The 20,532-nt window shown below is 46.3% G+C and overlaps 1 protein-coding gene across 16 annotated transcripts in view; it reads right to left on the bottom strand.

Annotated features, from left to right (window-relative positions):
• Positions 1–16,112, bottom strand: part of LEKR1 (leucine, glutamate and lysine rich 1) — a 39,682-nt gene extending 23,570 nt beyond the window's left edge. For 13 of the 16 annotated variants that reach the window (XR_010474565.1, XR_002419700.2, XR_002419701.2 and 10 more), the window contains exons 1-2: positions 14,373–14,744; positions 5,441–5,655 (exon numbers count right to left, since the gene is read on the bottom strand). Coding sequence is in view for 13 of the 16 variants with exons in the window: in XM_065073405.1 (XP_064929477.1) it covers positions 5,441–5,655; positions 14,373–14,420 (263 nt within the window). In the remaining 3 variants the exon portion in view is untranslated. The other 3 variants (XM_065073403.1, XM_065073404.1, XM_065073406.1) reach the window with 3 other exon arrangements.
• Between the last annotated feature and the right edge of the window lie 4,420 nt (positions 16,113–20,532).

Here is a 20,532-nt window from a genome sequence, read left to right as displayed (position 1 = left end):
CCAAAAACCATCCGTCATTACGAAAACCTCAGTTTAAAGTGCAATGTGGGTACCAGCTCAGGGGCTGCAGCTCCTGCGGGGCAGGGACGTGTCCCAGCAGGACCCACCGCTCGCCTCGCCTGCAGGGGACTCACCCAAAGTCGACCAACAGCAAATCCTAAATATTCCAGTACTCTTACCATCCTTTTTTTCCACTCGCATTGTTTCTCTCTTTCTTAATTTCAGGCATTTGCAAAGATGAATTCAATTAGTCCCTCACTTCCCTTCGCTCTCAGTTTCACACTCACGACCACAGAACTGTACTTCTGCATTGCTGAATTCATTCATGCTGCTCAGCAAATCGTAATTAAAAATACGCATGTGAAACGTATTCCTGTCCATCATTTTTACACTAACTGGCACTTAGGCCTCTGTTGCTTCACAATGGCATTTTAAAAAAAAACAAAGAGAAACTTTTCACAAAAACTGTTTCCACCAGATGTTATTTCTACATACTTGGGCAATGACATTAGCATCAAAATAATCAAAAATGTCAAGTTAGTAAGATTATTTTCCTACATTTTTGCTACACAAGAGATCGAAGGAGATACTCTCACAACACCCTCTGTAAGTATTTGCCTTAAATAGATGGAAAAGTCTTTTAACGCTTCCTTCTCCTCGGTACGGAACGTGCTTCATCACAACAGCACGTCAGGGATCGTTAAATGACGGTGCAGGTAAAGATGTTCTGCATTTACATCAAATCTGACACCAAGAAATATCCTAAATCCAGGATTGGGAAAATAAGGTTTACTGTTATCAGGACACACAAATACATTGTGTACTCTCGCTCCCATTAAAACAGCAAATGAACGTTTGTGACACCTGTGCTTCAATTGTGTTTCCTTAAATGAGATGATGGCACTGCAGAAGTAGAATATTTGTACTGGTGGAAAAATCTACCTTTTGAGCTTTTTCATTCCAGCAGCGGTTCTGACCTGTTTATTTTTCAAGCACAGCTCTCGTCGGGTAAATAAACACACTTTAGAGACGGGTCTTGCAACAGCGCGGGACTTATTCCCACAATTGTCATGAAATGAATGGAACGGGAACAACAGAGACTTGAGTCCAATTCCCTTCCCGTGCTAGAAGCACAGAAGGGATGCACACAGAGCACTATCTGCTCACAGGACAATGTCTTCATTTCCCATTAGCTGCAGACAACCATTCAAATATAGTTTTCTAGCCCCAAAAGTACAACTACAACGATACGCAACTTTTAAACGCAGTCCCTTAGTGAGCTTGCACCTCTTGCCCTTAACTGACCGCAAGAAGAGAAAGTGAACCATGTGTCTACTGGTGACTCATTGTCATGAGGATATCAACAATATTGGAATAGACAAATATTTTACAAAACCAAAGGATGGCAGGTTTTGCTTCCATTTTAAAAAGCGAAAGACTGATTTTATAGTAAAAAAAAAATATAAAAATTAAGCCATAATATTAATGTGCATTAGTTAGTGTTATCAGATGGATCATCTGTAACACACTTGCACCAAAATGCAAATTTTTAAAAAGCATCAGTCCTAATAAAGAAGCTTAAATCCACAGAGCTCTGCCAACACCACACTGAGCACCTGCTTGTTAAGCAGCAAGTTGTTTGGGCTCAACTGTGATCACTTAAACAAACAAACAAAACAACTTACTAATAACTTGAAGACATTTCTGGCATTGCCTTGCTAGGAAAAGTTACCTACACCTACCTGTAAACTTCTTGGAGACCGAGAGTAGGAGAGGAGAGAACCAACTCTGTTGGACTGCACTCGGGAGCGGAATCAGACTCATGTCCCTGACTAACAAGGAAAAGTCCATCCCCTCAACAGTCACAGAAATCCAAATTATTTCTGCAGATGATATATTCTGTTAACCACACCTTGATGAAAAAAGCAGCATTGATTTACCATTGAGCAATAACAAATCAAAACTGCGGGGTCCATGGAAACCGCATGCTCATTTTCTAGTCTTATGCATTCCAGAATAGGCAGTATTGGAGGATCTTTTGGCTTAAAAAAGAAATGTGAAAGTAAATACAGACACGTTTTCTTCCTCTTTCCATTCCTGAGATTTGCTCTAACAAGATTAGCACAGAACTGCAGCCTCCAAGTGCAAAGGGACCTTATCAGAATGTTCTGATTCGCACACAAAAGAGCAGGTGGAGACGGCAAGACAATTGCACTTTGTCTCCTACCATCACCAAGAGGAGGAAGAAAAATAAGCATGTTATTTTGGTGATATTTAGCACAAAGGGAAAAGTTCAATGGATCATTAAATGCCGGCATTACGAGAGAATTGTGAGAACATACCGATCCTCTGTCCTATAGTTCACACGAACTGTGAAAATTAACGTCCTCTGTTTGCAGGCAGCGTAAATTCGCTTTCTTAGTGAATACAAGAGGAATCCTGCCCAGAGTGGGAGGTGAATTATAACATGTTAACTACCAGCACTGACAACAAAAAGAATAGCAGGAGCAAATAAAGAAGTAGTTGCGAGGGATTCTTGCCAGCAAACAAACATGCTCATTGTCCTATGGGGAACGACAAGAGCAATTACCATGTTTGTTTGAATTTAAGATGTCATGTTTCACACGGGTTAAGATGAGATGAGCTTAACTTTGCAGCCCACACTGTGCAGCCCCTTTAGGGGTCCCAGTAGGACCCAGTTCAGCCTCCAAGAGCGACTGCACCCCCAGTTGTCTGGAGTCAGCAGGGACTGCGCACAGAGGAGCCTGGAACATACCGCCAATTTTAGACGTTTCACTACGGTATTTTCTGCCCCGTGAAACTCCAGGACCTGCTCGTTGGCATTTCAGCATCTCACATTCCTCCCAACAGTCCTGTCCGTGCGCATCCCTGGGATGGAGCTGAGGATTCATTCACAAATCTGGCACAGAATGCGTATAAAACTGCAGCCTCAAACTCACTGCACAAAACATCATCCACAACCTTCTTCACCATTGTCTTTTTTAATATTCTGCTCAGCAGACTATTCAAGTTAAGGCTATTTAAAGTCTTCATGTGCTACTTCAGAACCATCCGCCTCTTGATTACAGGTTAGAATCACAGAATACAGCCCTCCTTGTCACACTCACAGTATCCAGCACCACTACACCTTTTAAAGCACCTGCACTATTTAAACCCATTTTACGTCTCTTATATTGGATGAGCCAAGAATTATCAAACTTGGGCCAAAACAGTGTACCCTCTATGCACTGTCACAAACGTCAAAAGACATGACAGTGCCCCCAACAAAAGTGCCCTGCACTGATTTGTTTAGACAGATAACAGACCAGCACTTCAGCTTAACTAAGCCTGAATCACTGCTCTTGCGGACAGCAGCCGGTACCCGAAGACCCAGCAGCACAGCCCATCATGTGCATCGACTGGTCCTCCAACCAGCCACAGCTCTTCAGGAGCTGCACTCCTGCAAATAATCTGGAATTAAAGCCATTTTAACACAGAATAAGACTTGAACAGCTACATTAAATCAGTGTCGTTAACTGCATGATGGTTAGTTCCCCTTCTGACAAAATCCCAAAGGGTAGGTCAGTGATTTCCACACAAGCTCAGGTTCCCAGGTGGCTTTCAGGGCTAACCACAGGTATAAACAAATAGCAACACTTTAACCTAAAGGGAACATAACAATGAAACAGTCTACAACTAAGAAGAAAGATTAAATCTCTTGGTCTACGAGAGATGGGGGAAAAAAAAGGCTTATTTGGCTTCTGATAAAGATGTGCAGTTTGGGAGGAATGATTTGTCAACCTTGCAAGAATGAGAAGATAGCAGGTTGAATAGTTAGTTTGTGGCAACAGCACAAGGTAGCAAGAGAGATCCAGGATAGTAAAAAGGAGATAAGGAACATTTAGACAAGTTCCTTAACAAGGCACAATAGTTGATTTATGGCCTGAATGAAAGCCACTGAAAGTATTCCATTGGATTTCAGCAGGTTTTAAATCAAGTTGAGCCATAAGGAAGAAAAATGCAGAGATAAATTTTGTTATTAACTGTTCCAGCTCCGCTACAAGAAGTCGGCTAAATGAAAATGTTCAGTTTACCTGTGGCAAATGATCCTCAACAAGAAGAATATTCTGTCACCGCATTTGGTAACGCACCAAAACCCGCCAGCATGTCTGCCACCCAGAGCTGTGGAAGGAACCAGAACAAATGCACTCTCCAAATCTATGACGTTCGACCAAAGAAAACGTTGCATGGTGGGACGTGGGTTTGTTCAGTTCAAATGAAAAACATATTGCAAATAACAAGGAGTGATCTACAGGATAGGTGCATCTTGTCCTATTTTATGTGAACTTGTGTGTTTTAAAACGCATCTTTTATTACTAATATTACCTAACACAAGCCTAACTAAATCCATTAATAGTAAAAGTATCTTTTACTAGCCAACTATAAGCATTGATATTTATAGTCCTACTCTAAACAATCAGTGGATTACAGATTCCAAAATATGTGGATAGAATATGAAGACACAGAAAACCAGCACACAGGGCAGAGGGGGGAAAAAAAGCCTTTGAAAGTCTCCTAGTAAGTACTGTTTTCTCACATCTACCCCAAAACAAACTCTTCTATTTGGTGTAGCCACCTGTGGGATTGGGAACCGAAGCTGGGCTGTCTGCCAATCAAAAGGACAAACGTTTTCCAAGCACAGCTTCCTGTTCCGAGTTTAAAGTTATCACGATGTGATGAAGAAGCAGAACACAACAAAAGCCTGTAAGGATGAGCTGGAAGAGAAAACACTTCAAGGTTCCAATTGCTGTGCCCTAAAAATACAAATGTGGCTCTGCAAACTATTGTTAAGTACTGGAGTTCTTAAATGTAAAGAACCTCCCCCTTAACTGGGACCTTCGCACACCTGCCGGTGAGCTTTGGCAAACTCTTATTTCTGAGGAACAAGCAGCACCCCAGATTTTCATAATCGCTTTATATTCTGGGTCATCCCTTCAAAGAGTGAACTGTAAGTTCAGGGTAAGACAGCTGAGAACTCTTTACTGTGTTACTATGTGACAGTAAGTAAACATTTCAGAGCTGTGAAATTCCCAATGCTGTGGAATTTAATTTAAAATATTGCAAATATTTTTATTACAAATTGATCAGGTTAAATATTTGATCATTTCCCATTGGGACTGCGTGTAGGGGAGATACCTCTGACATGTCTTCTGGACTTTCTTCCACTTCAAATATATCGACTGTTTCTAAACTATTAAGGAATTCAAAACTCACTTCTAGAGAATACTATGAAATATGATTTAAATTAAGTCTTACAGTATATATGTTATACCTGATAAAACACACAGACAAATCTTATTTGTATTTTAAACTTCTTTGGAATAAAATTACCTAATACACACGCAGGAGAATAACATCAGACTAGATAACGTGCTCTGACCTTTCGCTTTTTGATTCCCCGTCAGCTCGACAGTGTTCCAGGTCTTGGGAAAGAGCCTGCAGCTCTGCTTGAAGTCCTTTCTCCCGTTCTATGCTTCCTTCATAACATTTGATCTCCTTTTCCATTGCTTTTACTTTGTCTTCCATCACCTTAAATTCGTGAAGTATCAAATAGCTGACTCCACAGTATTTACACACCGTCTCGTCCCGCGACATCTAGAAAGAGATAAAATCCTAAGATTGTTCACAAGAAACAAGAGAAAAAGCTGAATGACACTAAATAATAAAAAATAACAATAAATCTGAATGGTTTAAACCATTTACTGCTCTACAGCATTTGTGATCAGATGTTGTTACCGCTCTAACAAATAAGGCAGACAAAATTCTACATCAGCAAAATGAAATCAAGCTATAGCAGTACTTTCGCTATATATATCTATCAACGATGCAATTTACTACGTGGAACTCCCAATGGAACTGTAAACTGAAGTACCTTAGTATTACATTTGATGCATTAATTCAAAATAAGATGCTGTGCATTACAAAATTACCGCCTTAATGAATTTCTGATTGCCTGAGCCAGAAGAATGGTATTGACTGTGGTTTTTTGACAACTCCTATCCAGTTAAGTAGGCAAGATGAAAAGCAGAAAGTGAAGAGAGCGATGTAATCCAGCAACTTTTACAAAAATAATTGAAATTAGTAGGGAACTAATGATTATGATGTGGAAAGTGTAAGCCATTGGCTAGCAGTCACCACTGATAAAAAACACAGTATGTAACACACATCTAATTGAAAGACCATTTCTTAAATTGAGGAACATACTTTTGTGAGTGATCAAATTATTAACCTTCGTGCTAAGCCAGGCCTCACAAAAACGAACAGGCTCTGACTTTGATACATACTTATCACTCAGTTATTCCAGTGTATTTTAATCATTTTCACTCCTAGAAAAAATTGCTCAGTTTACAAGTGATGCAGAACTGAACCTGCACAATAAATGGATTATTGAGGAATTAAACCAGCCAGACCGACCCGAGAAGGTCCAACATTTCAGCAGGGGAATGTGCCATAGAAAAAGAAAACAAAAAAGACATTGAGACATTTAGAGAAATGCAGAGAAATCATAAGAAAACAGCTTTCAAAAATTACAAGCTAAAGACTCATTATCCCACGCTTCAATCAATAATCATTAGCGCTTTAAGTACAGCTTGATAAAAATGATATTTCAGGATGCCTTGGAAGGACCAGGCTAAGCTTAATTTTCTGATTTCTTAGTTTTGCTCCAGTTTAAAATACCCTTAGTTACAGTTGCTCTGAATGAGCTGAAAATGCGAGTTTATTTTTCCTGGCAGCGGCAAACTGTGCTTGGAAATATGAAACTGTTATTCAGGATAACCACCATAAAGTTCCAAAGCACTAAAATTACTATATTGAAAAAGGACAAAATGAGCTGTTATGAGGAGCACAGGAGGGGGGCTCTTATCCCAAAAGAACATTGTGCTCACAGCACCACCGCGGCTGCCTTGCAAATAAACAGGCACAGACGTTTCACGGGGTACCGGGACTAAAAACAAAGTAAAACAGTTCGGGACCTGAGCTGAAAACGGTTTATGCAAGTACTAAAACATTTCAGTTTTCAAATTCAGCGTTGTTACTGAACATGAAAGTAAATTAGCTCATAGAACAATAAATATAATCCATCTGGACTTAGTGGGAACTGGGTCTCTTTCTTCTTCACGTCCATTCCTCAGGTGAAATGAAAACTTGAATGGACTTCAGATCAGGGTAGATTTTTTTTAAAGTATTTGCTAAATAGTCAATAATCACAGGAAAGCTTGATAGCTTTATATAACTGCAGTAAGCTAGTTCTGGCTTTTAATCAGAAACTTGCTTCTACAAACGATTATCCTGCAACCACTGCAATATACTGTATGTAGATGTGAACCAGTTTTCAAACCTTTACCTGTAGTGTAAGTAGCCGCTTAATATCACGAAAGAATTTGGCACAGGTTAAGTAATGTTCAACAGGCAAGCCAGCCCTAAATAAATTCCATGCTGCAGTAGATTAACACCAATAAGCAAGGTAACTAATTTAAATCCAGCACATATTTTCTCCATATGGAAGTGAACAGCAGCCAACTGAAGGTGAAGAGCTCCAAAGAGCAAGGCCTGCGCTGGACAGAATAAGGGGAGAACTCATCTGAATTCTCATCCGAAACCCCGGGTTCCTCTCTCATGCCCACAGCAGTCAAATTGCAAGCAGGATTTGCTCTTTTTTCCTTTTTCTTTCCTTTTTTCCCCTCACCCCTTTGCACCATCAACATCCCAACCCCAGTTCTCCTCAGCGATGCTTCAAGTATCTCCCAAAATCCCAAGATCCTGGTTTCCTTCAGCTAAAATAATAGCAGAGCTGTCCTAGGGCTACATCGAGTTAAAGGTCAGAGCCAGAAAGCATTTGAGAGCTCTGAAGACGGCATACAAATTAAATGGGTTTGGGGTTTGCACCGTTTCCAAGAGAAACAACATCACTTGGGCACGAGTGTTTCTCTATTGTCACCTTTCGACAATTTGTGAACCAGAATGGTTGCTCATTTATAACCAACTCTGACACCGAGGGCAGAAATACTTCAGTGTCTAGAAGTTTTAGATAACCAGGTAGGTAATAAATATTAAATAAGTTTCCTGCTGAAGAAAACTGTAGTGTGAGCACAGCCCTTAGCAGATAATCCATATAGGAGAGAGCTGTATAAATGTGCTGTCCAGGAGAAAAGATTCCGTTAGATGTTGTGTCTCAGACACCAAAGGTGATCAACCAGTACATCAAAATTGTCATTAGTTCTTCTGCTTACCAAGCTACCCTTGCTGGAATGATAGTATCACTGAGTAACCGCTGAGAACGTGTGTTACATACACAACAATTCCTGTTTTCAGATTCCATCTTTCACAATTCACATTTGATCGAAACACTGTTGGCAACTTCCCGAATGCAAAGCAGAAAAACTCTCAGGAAAAGCAGAGTTTGGAAAGAACAGAAAAGGAAACTTGCAGAGCTCTAACTAGAAAGAGATTGTGTGTGTCCTTAGCAGTGAATAGAAAAAGTCAATTAGGAATTTAAAAAGGCAAACAGAAAGTAATTTTAGCCTTGTGGTTTTGGTCAGGCTGGATAAGGAAACTCAGGGCAAAGGATGTGAAAAGGTAACAGAAGGCTACCAAAAAACTCCACTATTTGAGTCAGCACAACAGCACTGCGCGTACAACAACAGAAAAGAGAAACCAACTCACTGAGGACAAAGTGCTTGAACGGGGAAGATACTTGATCTGTAAGATTTAGAGTTATAGTTCTAATACGTGTTAAACCAGCAGCTCTAAAGGACAAGAGCTCCGTCCAGACCAAAGCACCCGGCGAGGCAGCGTTTCCAGCTGTGCCATCCCAGCAGTGTTTCCAACTGTGCCATCCCGTTTCCAGCTGTGCCATCCCAGCAGTGTTTCCAACTGTGCCGTCCCGTTTCCAGCTGTGCCATCCCAGCAGTGCTTCCAACTGTGCCGTCCCGTTTCCAGCTGTGCCATCCCAGCAGTGTTTCCAACTGTGCCGTCCCGTTTCCAGCTGTGCCATCCCAGCAGTGTTTCCAGCTGTGCCGTCCCGTTTCCAGCTGTGCCGTCCCGTTTCCACTGCAGCAGCTGGGTGACTCACTTTGACTCGGAGCTGTGCTCGGTTTTGGAAGAACTAACATTATTCCATGGTTACATAGATTTCTTTAGCTACCAAGGGCAAGCGGAGAACTGAGCCAAGACGGACAGCCACTTAAATTACATCTGCCTGACTTGGTACCGTCAGCATCTGTAGAGCATCGCTTACAAGCCAAAAAAACAAATTATTTTGGTGCTCCGGACCATTTTTAGCCTTTTGAATGACAAGAATTTCTATAATTTCAACTCGATCAAATTACAGGGAGCCCCATCCTTTGCACTGCTATTTTCCTCCTCCGCTATTGCAGATTCCACCCGCAAAAATTACCACGATAAAGAGCTAAATTCTTGCTAAAAGAAAAATAATCTCCTTTCTCATTTAGCAGTACCTCGGTATTACAGCATCCAGCATATGGATCACTTATGCCACAATTAGCCCATTACAAGCAGCTAATAAATAGCCATGACTCTTAAAAGCTTTAATTAATGAGATTCTTTTAAAAGGCTTTGTATACGTTTCTGTGCATCACCAAAATAAAAACACAGAGCCATGAGGCCAGATGTGCGCCTGGTGCATTAACTTTACAGTGAAAGAAACCATTACGCTGCAGCTTGTTGCTCCTAAACCACTTCTGTATATTTATTGTTCTACTTTTACTTGATTCTACCTTATCTACTTTCTGTTTCACTTCTGCTCTGCCACATGACTTTCATTCCTCTCCTGACAAACTGCCTCATCACACACAAAGGAATCCTCACTCAAACCACAGCTGGTGCTCTGGGAAGAAAGTGGAGTTTTCTGCTGTACATGCAAAACGCAACAGTTATTCGATTGGGATTGATCTTTTCTATTCAAAGAAAGATTTTTAAGAGTCTCAGTAGAAACTTCACTTCTTTAAAAAAGGAAAAAGAGGCTTATTGTGAGTCAAGTTTTCAGTCAGCACCTACAGATTGTACTGTTAATCCACGCTGCATACATCATTATTGGTTACACTTGCATAAAATAGCAGTTGCAACATAAAAATCACAGTACTTGCTTTGAATACGTATGAATAGTGTAGAAATAGGCACGTAGTAAAAACAGAATGCTGCTCTCAAAAGCTTCATTCGAAACATGCCCTGAAACAATCCGTTTGCCACGACAGGAAATAATACTCAGATTTCAGGTAGCTGTAAGTTTTTCCTGCCTGTGAGCAAAGCAGACTAATGAATCATAAAATCTGTGAGCACTGCTAATAACGGCAAATATCCCACACGTGTCCAGCAGGCCGTGCAGAGCGTGCTGCGATGCCTGGGCAGATAAAAGACCATTTAGCTCATTGTTAACCACGTCTTTGCCTGGGAAATGGTGACGTTCTGCATCTGTCGTTGCAACTGGTGGGAAGCGCCTCCAAGAGATGCTGCAGTCCCTCCAACTCCTGTCAATGTACTTGGGAGCCACTTGCACAAAGGGTACAGAAAAACCCAAATACAGTGGACACAGCCCTAACTTGGTGAGAAAAGCTTGAATACTGTGAATACAGCCCGAGCCTTACGAGCACAGCAAGAGACCAAAATCCTAAATGACCACAGGTGGCTCCTGAATTCTCACATTAGGAATGGAAGAACATGATCCAAGTTCAGATCTGCTTTCACGAGCCCTCTGATACTACAGCCACTCAGAAAACTGAAGTAGATGGAGCTTGTTACCCAGCGAAATCTAAAAGTTAAAAATTCTATAGCCAAAGCTCAGTGGGCACGGGGGTGACGGGTGAACATCATCCTAAGAAGCGTCCCCAGGGTACGCGAGCACAGGAATCTGCTGTTCTGCGTGTAGATACAATCGTGTTCATCTGGAAGGCACGGATGGAAATGCTGCTGCTTCTAAATCCGTATGGATATTGTAAGTACTGAACACATTGTTCACTTTCACAAAGCTCATCTTGCTGGGCAGGACGGATTCTTCAGCAAAGTAACACAACTGGAACGATGCTTTAAAAAAACAACCCCAGGTTCAAAGACAGCAAGAAAAATTAAAGATAACACCATGTGCTCAATCTATAGCACGTGTGGCAAATCTAATGAGTAACCATTTGCTACTAGTAATGTACGGGATGTTTTGTGGACAGTCGGATACCACGGAACGTTCTGTACTGCTGTACTACACAGCTCCAGAGTTCTTGCTCTGCTTGCTTCCTTCAGCTCCTAGGGCACGAGAACTACTAATCTAAGGGTAGCTTGTGCTCAAATCATTTTTACATTAAGCAAAGGTTGCTTGCCAAATAAAATATAAAAGTAAATACAACTTTTTGTTTGGTACTTGGAGGAATCCAGGTGTCATTTTACTGTCCTATGGAGGTGGCTGCTGTTTTGTTCCCCACTTCGGTAAGTTCTTCAGGACAAAACTGCATCTTCCCATCTATTTACATCGGATGGGCAACAACAATGCAGAAACAAGCTGAACTTCAGTGAGTTCACAAGCACATAAAGGATTTGTCTACCACTAGCAACAGACGACTAACAAGGTACAATATGATAACCTTTTGTCTTGAGGAAAAAAAGGCAAAAAGACCCCAAACAACAAAAAGTAAACCACCCCAAAAATACACATCCATAAAATTGGGGTAAAGGAAACACTATTGTAGTTTTTACTCCCCCAAACTGTCCCAGATGGCGCAGACTTTGCCCTGGACTGACATGGTTATTTCCCTCGGGGAAGCCACCAATTCTCCTGCAGCAGCTGCTCTCCACATTGGCCATCACCACCGCCCCATGGGGCAGAGCTGCTCTCCTCGACACACGGGGAAATCCAGCTCCTCCTGACTTCTAACACTGGCAAACGTTGCTTGGTCAGGTAACCAAACTGTTAATAAACTCACAACTCTGAGGTTTTTAAATTTTTTTTTCAGAAACAAACCATGATTTACATCTTTACTGATAATTAGTTCCTAAGAAGTATGTGATTGTAGTTACAAAAAACTCCTGAAATACTATAAGCTTTAATAATGGACACATGGGTGTTTATTTACCTGGGGATTTTTTAATTTCCATTTAGCATGCATCTTGCAATATGTATTATGTGAAAGAAGAGGTATGAGAACAGTAGAAGGAATGAGAGAGAGACGAGCAGGGCCATGTAAAATTCTCATGTGACTCTCTAAGGCAAAATTCATCAGAACCTGAAGAATCAAAGTCCCTTCACATCTATAATTTCACGAGCAAAACACCAAAAAGCTCTTTCCCTCTAGATTAAAACTTCCTTTAAAGTGTAATAAACACAGCAGGCAACGCCTCCTGGACCCAGCCTGCAAATGGTCCATTTATTTCAACTTCTGCCATGACATCCATGGCTTTACTCTGGCAGGCCTGGCAGCAGAACCGTCTGTCCGGGTTGGCACAAGGGGCTCCCTTTCCCTTTCCCTTTCCCTCCCCATAGCATCCTCTAGAAAAGTGCAGTTTTGGAGGCAGCGATGTCACTGCTCCAAGTCTTAACAAGCAGCTTGTGAAGCTCCATCCAGCGGGAACACGAAGGACAGGAATGACGAGAGCTCAGCTCCGCGCCCTTTGTTTCGAGACAGCTGCTCCAGCCGTTGTCCACACCCCCCCTGCAGCAAGCCAACTCCAACCAGCACCCAGCAAGAGAATATTCCTCATCCGCAGCTGAAATCCCAGTGCTGCACATACTCCCTCCAGACACACGTGTTCCTCTGGCCCGCAAGCTGCATCTTGGGAGCACGTGCTCAGTCTGGCACGAGTCCTGCTCATATAGGAGTGATCTAAAAGAACGATTCCAAGAGAGATGCTATCAAACCCAAGAAGCAGAGAATGTGAAGGGAATAAGAACATGTGTACATAAAAGGCAGAAAATACGACAGGAAATTGTGAGAATGACTTGTAGTCAAGCTCAGTATCTTGTAACTATACTGCAACTACAACACAAGCCAGCAGAGCAAAGAGATGAGCAGCAGCAAAGGATCTGTAAAACCCCAATGATTCACTGATCCCAAAATCTGTCGTTGCCTCAGAGCTCGCACATCTCACACTGATGGGACAGGAACATAAGCCTATTTGTGCGCATATCTAAATCACCAATGTGCCTTCTGCACGTGGTTCTTTTGGTTAAAGGCGTAAAGTGAGATCTCGAGCGGCTGCCGGCCCAACGCTCCACTCCAAAGCACGAGCATGGGGGATCCCACGGCTCCCCCGGCTGCTCGGCCACCCCTGTGTCCGGTGTTCCACAACACTCAACCACAGCACGTCCAGAAAGGCGAGGAAAGCCTTAATCTGCAGCTGGAAATGAAGGATAACCATCTTCCTACACACACAATTACTGTTACCGTGCCCTCACAGACCTTCTAGAACAAGTAAACCCAGTTCTATCGCCCTTTCCCGGAAGAAGAGGATTTTTAAGCTACTATTTTTTTCATTTTTCTAGATTTCCTTCAGTAATGTTATTCTTCTTAAAGCCTGCAGCTCAGAACTGACACCTCAATAGCCCTGAACTGAGGGTAACGAAGGCCCAAGTTTCACATGCAATTCCTATCCTAACACAGCTAACGTTTGCTTTCCTCCTTGAATTCTCAGCAATCATCGCTGACCGCTCAGAAATCATCCCAACAGTTTCCTGGACTGTTCCAGGGAGAATTTGTCCAGGCTGTGCTAGTACTTAAAATTCTAAATTCCTTGTTGATTATTAGACACATACAAAAAAATGAGGACAGCAGGGTGTTTTATTGCCCAAGGAAAAACCTCAGCATTACACAAAGTGACTCGTGTTCCACTTGTGTGCATCATCGCATAGAAGAGGCCTCCCCAAAAGTTAATCCATGTAAACTGCAGCATTGTTACTTTGGGAATAATTTGTCTCCCAAACAAAAGAACAGCCTCACACACAAAGAGAAGATACAAGGAAAGATGAAGGGGAATGTTCTGTTCCTATTTGTATTGACACTCCTTTGGAACAATTACATGTTATGCTCTGCAGTTGTTCCAAACTTATGGCAACAAAACACGCCATATGGGGTAAAATCTGAAGCTTACCTTGGAGTGACAACGCCGTTACAGAACGAGCATGTTCCTCTACAGTGTTCCTAGTGCAATTACACTTCCTATGTAATGACAAAACCTAGAACACACTCAATCTAAAACCAGGCCCAAAATGTACCAGATAACGTACCAGCGTTCACAGGCCAATGAAATACCCCCAAATTACTGGAGTATCTCATCTCTAAACGGTTTGGCTTTGTACTTCCACTGTTTCATACCTTTCGAATCTCCTCTGGCAGCGCATGACTGGGGATGTGCCGCTCCATGGCTTCCCGAAACTCTGCGGCGGGGTCAGGGGAACTGCCGGAGGTCACAGGGAGGGACAGAACCTGCTGTCAGCAACGGCACCACACGTTTCCTCCGGCCCACGCGCGGAAATGCAAACACACCCACGCCACAGGCCCCGGCCGGGCCCGCGGCCTCCCCACCCCGCACCGCCCGCTGCCAGGAGCGCCGGGACCCCGCGAAGGGAGAGGAGACACGGGACGAGACAAGGCGGGCTGGAGCGGCCGGGGGGAAGCGGGGCAAGGCAGGGGAGCGAGGCCCGGGAAAGCAGCCGAGCTGAGGGGAGGCAGCCGGGGCGGCCATTTTCTTACCGCGGCTTCCTCCGTCACCACGGCAACGCGTCACGTGGCCGGGGGACGCGCGCGTGCATGCGCGGAGAGGGCGGGAAGCGCGAAAGCGGCACAGCGTAGGGGGGGGGCTGAGGGTCTGGGGTGGCCCGGGTCACCCCCCAGCCCCGGGGCAACGAACCCCGTTTAAAATTAATAACTAGGCACGGGCGGAGCTGCACGGCCAGGAGCTGGCTCTGCGAGAGGAAAACGGCGTGAACGCCGCCCCCGTTTTACTGCAAAGTCTTGGTTTTATCTTATTTATCGCCCCAAACCGCCCCCCGTGCCTCGGTCAGTCGCATGTCAGGACCCAGGCATGTGCTCGGCCTCCGGCTGAACCGGGGTGCGCTGCCAGGTCTCAATGAAATCCATCCGAGCGCACAGCGAAGCAATAAAAATAAATAAATCAGGAAAAGATGTGAAAATTGGGAGCTTTCAGTATAACCCCGTTTCAACGGAATTAATTTCACGTCCTGCCCCCCCCCCTCCCTGCTCCTTTTCATCACCGGTTATTTGATGTGCGGCCCCTTCGACACGAGCCAGAAAAATGAGGTTTTGCTGAGACTCGGTTTTACCGCATCGCATCAGCCGTGCCGCAGCGGCCATCTGCTTTGTCCCCACGGTCCCCAAAGCACCTTCTGTATGCCAAAAGCAATTCCTGTATGTCCAAAGCAATTCCTATATGCCCAAAGCAACTCCTATATGCCCAAAGAATTCCCTATATGCCCAATGCAATTCCTATATGCCCAATGCAATATGCCCAATGCAATCCCTATGTGCCCAAAGGATTTTCTATATGCCCAAAGCCTTTTCTATATACCCAAAGCCTTTTCTGTATACCCAAAGCAATTCCTACATGCCCAATGCAATTCCTACATGTCCAAAGCGTTTTCTATCTGCCCAAAGCAACTCCTGTATGCCCAAAGAATTCTCTATATACCCAATGCAATTCCTACATACCCAAAGTATTTTCTATATGCCCAAAGCGATTCCTACACACCCAAAGAATTTCCTATATGCCCAAAGCAATTCCTACACAAAGAATTTCCTATATGCCCAAAGCATTGTCTATATGCCCAAAGCAATTCCTACACAAAGAATTTCCTATATGCCCAACAAGCTTTATACATAAGATACACCTCCAAAAAAAAAAAAAAACAAAAAAATTAGGGACCACCACTAAAAACTGGAAAAAGGCCATTGTGAAAAGCAAGGTGACCTTCCCAAGGCCTCGTTAACCTGATTTAATTTATGCATGATTCGCTCGTAACTGCAAAGGTTCAGTCTCTTGCAAAAGCATCACTAATGTATTTTTTTAAGCAAAAAATTTGCATGAGTAGGAGCTGTTGCAATAAGAGGCAAAGCCGGGGGGGGGGGGGGGGGGACCGGGGAGGGCACCGGGCGCCCATTCGGGCGCCCGGTGCCCTCCCCGGTCCCCCCCCCCCCCCCCCGGCTTTGCAGCGCGGTCCCGGGGTGGCCGCCCCCCCCTCGCCCTCGCGTGTGTCACCGCCGTGACCCGCTCCACGTTGCGTGCCGAGCTCCGCGCTGCGCTGCAGCCCTAATCCCCGGTTTGGCAGCCGAGCGAAGCCGCATGGCCCAGCATCACCCCCCACCTTAACCCCTTCGTGCTCCACGGCGAGCTGGGGGATGATGGGGGGGGGGTTGTCTCGGGTGGGAATTGGGGGGGGCTGTGGGAATGTGGAAACAAACGTGAACTCGCGTACTCTGAGAATCCCGGAATGTGAGGGGTTGGAAGGGACCTGGAAAGCTCATCCAGTGCAATCCCCCCATGGAGCAGGAACACCCAGATGAGGTTACACAGGAAGGTGTCCAGGCGGGTTGGAATGTCTGCACAGAAGGAGACTCCACAACCCCCCAGGGCAGCCTGGGCCAGGCTCTGCCACCCTCACTGGGAACAAGTTTAATCTCATATTTAAACGGAACCTCCTGTGTTCCAGTTTGCACCCTTTGCCCCTTGTCCTGTCACTGATTGTCACCGAGAAGAGCCTGGCTCCATCCTCCTGATACCCTTTATATATTGATAACCATTACATTATTGATAACTGAGGTCACCCCCTCAGTCTCCTCTTCTCCAAGAGCTGGGGGTTTATAAGAATAAATATAACGGAGAGGGGGGTTCCCAGCGCGCTGTGCGGAGCCTGCGGGCTGGCAGCGGGGCTCGCCCCGCCGGGGGGTTGCGTGTGAAGGGCAGCTCGCCCCCCGCGGAGGTCTTTAATTAGGAGCGGCATTAACAGCGAGCCGGGGAAGGCAGCGCCTTTGATCGGGGCGATGGGGGGCCGCCCGGCCGCGCCTTGCCGGCATATGTTCCCCCTGCGTGATGGCGGCGGCGGCGGCGGGGGGGCGGCGGGACGGGCGCCCGGCGCCTCTCACGCGATGGCCGCCTAACGTGCCGGGGAAGGGTGTCGTGCGGCGATGAGATCAGCGCGGATCACCGCGGGGAGGGGGGGGAAGGCGGCCGTCACGCAGCGGCTGGGAGATGGAGAGAGGGAGGGAGGGAGGGCGGTGGAGGGGGGGGTGCGCCCTCCCTACTGCCGGCTGTGCCCCATGAGGGGAGCGTGTGCTGGGGGCTGAGGAGATCCAGCCCTCGGGGGCTCAGGGCAGCCTGACCTGGGAGCCTGGGGACAGGGCAGCACAGGGGAGATCCAGTCCGGGGGGCGCTGAGGAGATCCAGTGCTGGGGGGCTGAGGAGATCCAGTCCTGGGGGGGCTGAGGAGATCCAGTGCTGGGGAGGCTGAAGGGATCCAGTGCTGGGGAGTGATGGGGGGATCCAGTGCTGAGGGTGCTGAGGAGATGCGGTTATGAGAGAGGAGGCTGAGGAGATACATTCCTGAGGGGACTGAGGAGATTCAATCTTGGGGGGCTGAGGGGAGCCTGTCTTGGGGGGAGCATGTGCTGAAGGGGCTGTGGAGATGCAGTCATGGACGAGCTGAAGAGATCCAGTCCTGGGGCGCTGAGGAGACCCAGTTTTAGGTGGCTAAGGGGAGCCTGTGCTGGGGGGATGTTGAGGACATGCAGTCCTGGGGGTGTCTGAGAAGACTCTGTCATGGAGGGGGCTGAGGAGATGCAGTCATGGAGGAACTGAGGAGACCTAATCCTTAGGGGGGCTGAGGAGATCCAGTCCTGGGGAAAGTGTGAAGAGAGGACCCTGTGGTTTTGGGGCTGAGCAGATCCAGTCCTGGGGGTGAGAAGAGTCTGTGCTGGTGATGAGGACAACCTGGCAGGCACCATGATGCTGCCAGCCCACCCACTCACGGGCAGGGGACCCTGAGGGGAAGCACAGTGTGGCTGCTCCTGCCATACTCCGCTCTGAATCAACTATTTCCCCTCTGTGAGAAGCCCTCCTGTCCCAAAATCTGCCTCCCCTGCTCATGGACCTCCAGCTCCCACAGGGCAGGGAGCCCAGACTGGAGTCTGCCATGTCTTGCCCATGTAGCATGGCAGCAGGCTGGTGTCCCACGCCAGTGTCCCACACTGATGTCCCATGCCATGGTGCGTGCCAGCCCGAACAACCAGGTCCACTGGAGATCAGGTTCCAGGCAGCACGAGCAGCTCCAAGGACAAACGGACAGGCGGGGAACGGGTGCGTGACACGCAGCAGTCATAAGCCAGCTATTTCCATTGTTTGCCGGCAGGCTTTGTACCTTCTCAAACACACGTGGAAAACCTCCCGCTGCTTAGAAATCCCAACCCGGAGGAGCAAAGTCCGTGCCGGTGGGCAGCCAGGGAGAAAGGCTGATAAACACCAACACTCTCTTCACGCAAAGCAGGACTGGCCGGGGTGTGTGTGAGGGTGAATAGTTGTGCCGCACCTGCAGCGTTTCCTGGGTAAAAGAAAAATCACGCTTTCATACCAGCCCTCTTGTTTTACGCTGTCTTTTTATGCGTTCAATAAAGACCAGAGCAGGGAGGCAGGTTTTTTTTGCAGCGCTGTCTGAAAATAACTCCTCTGGGAAGCTGCTGGCGGTTCCAGTTGTTTTGCTGGGGCAGAGCAGAGCTCAAGCGACGATCGCTCAGCCCCGCAGTGCCGGGGGGGTCCTGACGCCGGGTCCCGCAGCAGAGGGTGACACGAGGAGCAGAGATGGCATGAGCCGTGCGGGGGGCGGGGGGGTGAGGGGAAGGACACGGCAGCGAGGTTATTTCTGGTGCTGCGTGCACATCGTGTTAGTTCCCGTTTTCAGGCTGTATCGCTTGCTGGATTTGTTCGGTTTGCCGTGCATGCCCCACTCTGTGCAAATGTCACAAGGACGAGATCGTGGCAGGAGGGAGAGGAGCCTCTGTGGAAGGATGTTTGGAGGAAAGATCTGAATGTGAGGGCTACCTGGGAGTCAAGGTCAGGCAGGTCGTTCTGGAGAAACTCTCCAAAGCAACACGAAAATGATAAAATCAGGAAAAGCATAAGGGAAGGCGGAGGTGAGGTGATGGCACCAGGCTCTGACAGCGCGGCGATGCCAGCCCGAATAGAGGGTGGAACAGGAGTGCGCTAATGGTTGCGGGGCACGCGAGGCAGGAGCCGGTTCCTCAGGGAGGAGATGCCAGCGCTCTTGTCGTGACATTGCCAAATCAAAGTTGAGCTTTTGGCCGCAAGAGCACACGGGGTGAATCAGAAGAGGAATCTGGATGATTAAGCAGCAGCTGAGTGCCAGGAGTGAAGAGCTGTCAAGGGCAGTATCAGCCGTGTGTGTACAGAGGACAGTGGGTGTATTTGCCACGCTAGGAAAGGGTTTGGAAGGCAACACAAGAAGCTCACACTGAGTCTGTCTTGGCAGCAAGAGAACTTGGGAAGGGTGCCAGGGAAAGCGTCACAGATACGAGGCTGAAGTGAGAAAGGAAGACGGAGAACAGGGGCAGCTTCAGCAGCCGAGGGATGAGGAACAGGCACAACGGGCAGGAGGGCACGGACAGACTGACAGCAGGACGTGATCTGGGGAGGAAATGACCAAGCAAAAACCCAACCCCTGGGAGATCCTGCACAAGGGTTCAAGGTTTTGTTCTTTATCTTTAGGGCATAGGCTCAGCATATCTAAAAGATCACTGAATGCTCTGGTGCTACGATGATGGTGACACATCTGATGGCTCCTCGGGCAAATGAGAACTTTTCCCATCAGGGTGAGGTTCATCGGCACAGGACTCAGCAGTTTCCCAGGGGCCTGCGAGGAAACTCCCACGGGAACTCAGAAGCCCCATAAATCTTTCCCCTTCCCCCCATCCACAGGCAGACTGAGCTGCATTTTCCTAATTTAAACACAGAATCTGTAGGGAGGAAAACGTTTATACTGTTGCCCTTAAAAAACCCAAACAAACAAAAAACACCCAAAAAATCCTGCCAAAATAGAGTCTGTACACCAAGCCCTTCCCATTGAAAGGGGGTGAGAATGGGTGAAACAAGACAGATGTTACAGACTTAGTGAGCTACTGGAAGAAATATCAGGCAATGATGAAGGAACTATGGAGTCATTGTGAAACAGGAAAAGATAAAGAGAAAAAAACAATGAAGGAAGCCTGGATGTTTAGAGGACACATCATACCAAGGGGGATGAAGAGGCTGACTTTGATCTAGGAGGCAAGATTAGAACATCATTCTGAGATCCAGCACACAAAAATAATGCATCAGGCTCTCAGGCCACAATGAAGGGAATGGGTTCTCCATATGAATTGGGAATATTGAGGGGAGTCTGCATTTGCAAGCCCTGAAATTGTATCAGGTATCTACTGTTGAAACAGTTTCTTGGGCTCCACTCCATCTCCT

The sequence above is a fragment of the Columba livia genome, chromosome 9 (assembly GCF_036013475.1).
Source record: "Columba livia isolate bColLiv1 breed racing homer chromosome 9, bColLiv1.pat.W.v2, whole genome shotgun sequence".
Classification (NCBI taxonomy): domain Eukaryota; kingdom Metazoa; phylum Chordata; class Aves; order Columbiformes; family Columbidae; genus Columba; species Columba livia.
Note: the sequence above shows the minus strand (reverse complement) of the source record. Positions and strands in the feature narration are given on the sequence as shown.